At 39.9% G+C, this 6,141-nt stretch overlaps 1 protein-coding gene across 1 annotated transcript in view; it reads left to right on the top strand.

Moving 5' to 3' along the window:
* Nucleotides 1–3,410: 3,410 nt before the first annotated feature.
* rap1gap2a (RAP1 GTPase activating protein 2a) overlaps nt 3,411–6,141 on the top strand; it is a 72,628-nt gene continuing 69,897 nt past the window's right edge. The window contains exon 1 of the mRNA XM_035679918.1: nt 3,411–3,793. Coding sequence (XP_035535811.1) covers nt 3,750–3,793 — 44 coding nt within the window. The 5' untranslated portion in view covers nt 3,411–3,749. The remainder of the gene's footprint in view (nt 3,794–6,141) is intronic.

Here is a 6,141-nt window from a genome sequence, read left to right as displayed (position 1 = left end):
ATCAGTGTGTATTAGTTCACATCACAGCAGGGAAAATCAAAACTTCATTGTTGACAGTTATACTCCTGACAGAGAGCCAGATGTCAAACAGGCATCAAGCTTTACCCTGGAGTTAAACTGCTAAGAACCACATCACAATGCAGTCATTCTAACAAATGCATGCTGTTTGATAATTAAAATGCTCTTGTTAGAGTCAGTGGTAGAGTCAGTGGTGACCTGGTGACATCATCCAACTGGTTGCTAAAGGGTGATGTCATCCAACCTATTTATCACCATATCAGCAGTAACAGAAAATGTGCTGGTGATGGTGTGAATGTAAGTTTAGAAACATACATGAAAAAAGCAACAAATATCATCTTGCATATATCTCAATTGATAATGTTCTTAAAAGTTGACTGAGAAACTGAAACTGCTGCAGTGTGCCGCATGGCCGCATCAGTAGGAAAAGCATGTATACAGTACATACAGGCATAGCAGCCGGGTTAAATAAATAAATAAATATGTGTTGTACATACATCATGAGGTCATATCACATTAAACAAGGAGAACATGATCCTCTGTTTACTCCAAAATCATTAAACCCAGAATAAAGAACTGCTGTCTATCTCACTGTGCATGTGCAGTACACATTTACTGTGTCTCTACACTGTAGCAGCCATGTTTATTCTGAGAAAAATATGCATTCAGTCTGTAATTCTGTGTGTAGAGTATGTGCTTGACACACTTGATAACTAAATTGTGCTATCGCCACAGGGATGGCCTTTCAGGGTCATGGTTAATGTTACGGTGTCCACCAGAGAGGAAAATGGTTTCACACAAACAAGGCTGAGATAATGATAATCAATAAAGTAATCATGAGTATTATTTTCTAATCTCGGAGTGTCCTAGGGGTTTTCTGTTTAAATGGAGCAAAAAAGGTTCACTATAGCAACCATGAATACTTGAAAAAAACACAAAAGAAAAGATAAAATATGATTTCATTTAAACCAATATTAATTTGGCCACTTGGGGGCAGCACAACAAGCTGTAAACAGCTGATGGCTAAGGTGTTATCATTTATGTCAGCTGCTAAGTGCTTGACTATGTTGTAGCCTTTATATTCTGTTAGACGGCTTGGCAGGAAGCATACAGTCACTTTAAGGCCCTTTTTGCTGAAAACACATGCTTGCTGTTGCCAAACAAAACCTGCCAAAAGGTGAAAAGCTTCTTGAGCTATTTCCACTACGGATACAATTATTCTCCTAAAACACTGGTTCATTTGGTTTTAATTGTCTGAGTATCTTTATTACTAACTGAGCAAAACGTCTACACCAAACATGCCTCTTAAGTTCTGTCTTTCTTTATTTTTTCATCTACTAGTGTGACTTTCATGAAAACTGTTATTGAAACTAAACCACAAGAGAGAGAACTGTTATCAGGTTCTGGTAAGTTGTATTGAAGTAAAACTAAATGTATACCCCATTCTTTCTTTTTCATCTCTAGTTATGATCATTACTAATGTAATGTCAGGCTGACGTGTGTGTGTGTGTGTGTGAGAGAGAGAGAGAGAGACCCTGCACAGACACATACTTCATATTATGCCAGTGAAGCATTTTATTGCTTTTATTCAGTGCAACCATTATAGAGATATGGACTGAGAGTACATCTGGTCTTCATACACAAAGAAAGACATACAGAGTATATTGATAATACTTAATTGTGAGAGTTTTTGAGTTTTTCACCAGTTTTTTTTGTTTTGTTTTTTGTTTTACCAAATGAGTCCTTTCTGATGTGATTGTAAATTCAAATCAAGGTTGTATTCCAAGAAGAAAGGACATGAGAGTTCAGGTTTAATATGAAAATGAAAACCTAAAACCTCATTTGGATGTTACTCTTTAATTCTGTGGTACCTGGCCTGTTGTCTGCCTTTGAACTCCAGTTTACACAGCAACAATAATGCAATCCAATACAAAAGCCTGGAAAATAGTATGTAAGAGAGTAAATACTACCTTTGTCAGAGAGGTGCTGAGCTCTGATAATGAGACCATAATGGCTGTATTACCAGGGAAACTGCTCCGGGGGGGAACCAGAAAATGAGGAACTTAGAAAATTGTAGGGAATTTGCACCACTAATATATATTTTCTGTTAAATTAGATTATTTTGTACCCCCTTTCTTGTACTGTTGGAGGACCATGTTTCAAAAATGTTTAGTTTAGAGATCTTTATTATTACTAATACTAACTGAAATTGCCAGAAAAAAAACATCTTTGTTAAGGTATGTTCATGGATTGTTACATATACACTGTTAAACATCTACAGACAAAACTGTATAGGCTTCATTAAGTAGTCTGCTGTTTGCACTGTACTTGACTTATAAGTAGAGCACTACTTTGGAGGTGACAGGACACACACACAATGCACAGATGGCTGTAGTTATTGGCTGGGTGGTCAAATAGGGGCTAACAGCACATTTTAGTCCTCATCAGCATAATGCAGCACTGGAATGAATGGTATGTTATATATGATATTAAATAATCTATTGTCTGTAGATATTGAAACAAAGTCTCAATGGACAATCAGATTTAGTGAAGCATAAAATATCCCATCAGCTTTCTTGAAACCTCTAGTTCTTTCAGTACATTAGCTGTGTGAACGTTAACTCTGAGAGTGAGAACTGTCAAATCTGGAGTGAGGAGGAAGGGTGTCAGGAAGGACACTCCCTTTGGTCACAACATGGGTTTCTATGTATATATTGCAGTCTGGCTGCCCGGCTGTTCAACTGCTCCCTTTTTCTTTTAATAGCCTAATTTCAAATCCAGTTTCAAACTCTGCTGTTGAGCAACCATTCAACAAAGTCTCCTTTAATGTAGTTTTAATTTGTTTCATGAATCAGGACCTTAAAGCTGCACAATCCATATCAAAAATAAAGGTCTGGATATAAGCCATTTGGCTGATCTCATGATCTCAGTGTTATTTTCAGACTGCAGTATCATGTTATGGTGAGTGTGTCATTCCAGTATATGGTGCTTTATCTTTGCCCATTCAGCGTGTTTTTTCATGTTCCTGTGAGAGTGTGAACTGTGTGACCACTTCTGATGCCCGTAGAAACAAGCACACTCAACGGGGGGGTAAACATTGCAGGAAGTGGCCATATTTCCTGTTAGTGGGCATGTTGGCAGACCGGAGATGTTGAGGCTGGTTGTGATGCGAAAGATGTAGTGAATCCAGTACAAGAGTCCAAATGCTGCTACATCTGCAGAACAGCTCTCAATGTGTGTGTCTGTCTGTGTGTGTGTGTGTGTGTGTGTTGGAAACAAACACAGGTCAGATTGGAGATCGTGGCCCCTCCTCACTTTGCTCCTCCCCCTGCTAAAATATGTGTATACCTCAGTGTACCTGCATGTGTCAGTGTGTCAGATGGTGTGTGTGTGTTTAACAGCCTGTGAAAGCCAAAGAGCAAGTAGTGTTTCAGGAAAGTAGTTGACTGGTGAAGTGGCCAAGTGGAAAACAGCAGAACTGGGGTGGCGGGTGGCAGACAAGAAGAGATCGGGACAAAGAAAGAGAAAAAAAGAGGGCAAATAGAGCGATATAGAGCGAGAGGAAAGAGAGAGAGAGAGAGAGGGAGGTAGGGAGATTGGGTCAGAGATAGACACAAAGTGCAAGTGGTATAGAGAGAGAGAGAGACTGACAGCAGAGCATACATTTCCCAGAGGAGAGAGCCTGAGAGCAAGAGAGACTGGGAGACTGCTGAGAAGTTCAGTCTGACAAAATGCTGAGAAGGAGGAGAAGCGTGTCGTTTGGTGGATTTGGATGGTATGTTGCTTTTTCATTGGATGCTAATGTCTATGTGTGTCTGCATTGTGTATGCACATGCTCACGATCATGTTATCACATTATGGTTGTATAGTTAGTTTAAATTCTGGACTTTATGCTGCTGAAATGTGAATATTATGCTGGTGTTATGAGTGTGTGTGCGGTGCCGAAACTTTTTTCTAAAAAGGAAGGATGGGTGGAGGGCTGAGGGTGCTCCTCTAGGTCACACCTCTAACACTTTGCCCTGTTTTTGACAGCATAGAGATTGTGTGTATGTGTGTATGTGTGTGTGTGTGTGTATGTGTATGTGTGTGTGTATGTGTATGTGTATGTGTGTGTGTTGGGGCTGCACAGTTAATCGAAATATTATCACAATATGGCCAAGTGCAGTATGCAAATCGCAGAGGCTGCTATTTTTTGATAGAGGTAAAATGTGTGACAATGACGTACTGTAGTGGTGCAGAGATGCCCTGGCCTACACATCTTGTTCTCTAAATTTTAGGAAAACATGTTTGATACAGACTGATTTTAATAGTCTTTTCAGTGAAAATTTAATTTGTGATGCAACAATGATTATTGCCACTAATCACAAATCATATCGCAGTTGCAATACCTATCAAAACAATCGCGATATGGTTGGTATGGTATGTTTTAACCATATCATGCAGCCTTGGTGTGTGTGAGAATGTACAGTTTCACTCTGTGCTGTCTCCATTCAGGGAGGGCTTACAATCAACAGGCTGCTTTGTCTTTGTCTGTTGTTGTTGCTGTCCTGTGGTGGGACTGTGTGGACACAGCTCTTACCCGTGACGTTGTCCTGCTCTATTGGACAAGAAGAGTTCCCATGATGCAGCACTGAAAAAGATGCCAGGGAGCCCATTTAGCACTGAATGCGCTGACACACTCGGGTGGAGTGTTTTTGTGCTGGCTCCCCTGCTGGTTGTCTTTCTGACACTGAAACGCTGCTTCAGAGCACTTAGCCTTCCCAGCTGGGCTGAGGCAGCACGTCCTGCCAGACTGGCTGAAATGACCTGAAACAGACAGAGCTGAGGAGCACCACATTACATGTCACATGGTCAATCAGTGGCTATTGTGTGTAACAGTGATAAAAACAAGACAAGGCAATCAGATTTATTATTACACAGATTTTACACATGAATTTCAGTTAACTTGTCATGAGGAGTACTCGCCTTGTGAAAACAGTTGTACAATGTCTTCGGTGGCTCTGAAAAAGATTTCAACGTTAGAAAAAATGACTCAGAGTTGCATTATAGGAACTGTAGAATCAAGCATTTTTAGGGCTTTATCCACACAAGGGACTAAAATTGATATCTCAGCCACACAAGTCCCTCAACTGAATGGACGTGCAATATGAAATTGCTGGACAGATCAGTATCAACTCAGCTGAGCAACACATTTAATTTTGTGTGATCAGACAAAAACATTCAGCCTAAGTGCAAAAATTAAAGAGGTGACTATAATGATTCTACTACAAATTAAAGTACATCTTTTGGAATAAACTGTTCCACTGCAGGAAACTCTATGTGATTTTCTTAATTGGACAATTACATCTTCTTCTCCTAATAAGAAATTTGTACGATTGTCTCCAAAACAAGAATCCACATGAATCTGCACTTAAACTGTGGAATTATCTCACCTTATTGGCTGAATTTTAGCTTGTAATAAGATCTTAAAGACTTATTAAGCAGGATTCTACCCACTGTGTATCAGTTCTACAGGGAAACTAATCCAAATTTTACTGGAAGTAAACGCAGGGCAAGTTTAGTGGATTAAGAATGTACAGGTTTTAACAGATTACTTTTCAGCCTCTGGGGGGCGAAGTGTGGCTTTTAGGTGTTTAGTCTTGTTGGATAACATTATACTACTTACATTACTTTTCATCTGAAGCTTTAAGTGATCAGCCTATCCAGTCTGTTTGTGAAGATCTACAGTCAGCTCGCGTACAGCTTAATTGGAATGTAATTAGATTAGAGTTCGAAGAATGTTTCTCACTTTCTGGGAGGCATCGGGATACGATATGAATGCTGTCGGGGGTGGCTCTGGTTCCAAGATGGAGAGCTGCGTTGCGCAAAAACAGCTGCCGTGTAAAGACTACGGATAGACAGGTGAAATGCATGTACGGCGAAACTTAGAGCTGGCCTTGAGCACGGTGGACCACACGATTTACTGAACACAAGTATATATCAAATCTTAGTCATCATTCAGTCATCTGAGGCATTTTGTATAGAAATAGAAAGGCTATACATCTGCAGCGAAGGCACTGTTGAAATCTGGTGTTAAATCCTGTCCCATCTGGAGAAACGATTTTGTCCCCATAATGTGATTAA

This window comes from Morone saxatilis, unplaced genomic scaffold (assembly GCF_004916995.1).
Source record: "Morone saxatilis isolate NCDOM2014 unplaced genomic scaffold, NCSU_SB_2.0 Contig8, whole genome shotgun sequence".
Lineage (NCBI taxonomy): Eukaryota > Metazoa > Chordata > Actinopteri > Moronidae > Morone > Morone saxatilis.
Note: the sequence above shows the minus strand (reverse complement) of the source record. Positions and strands in the feature narration are given on the sequence as shown.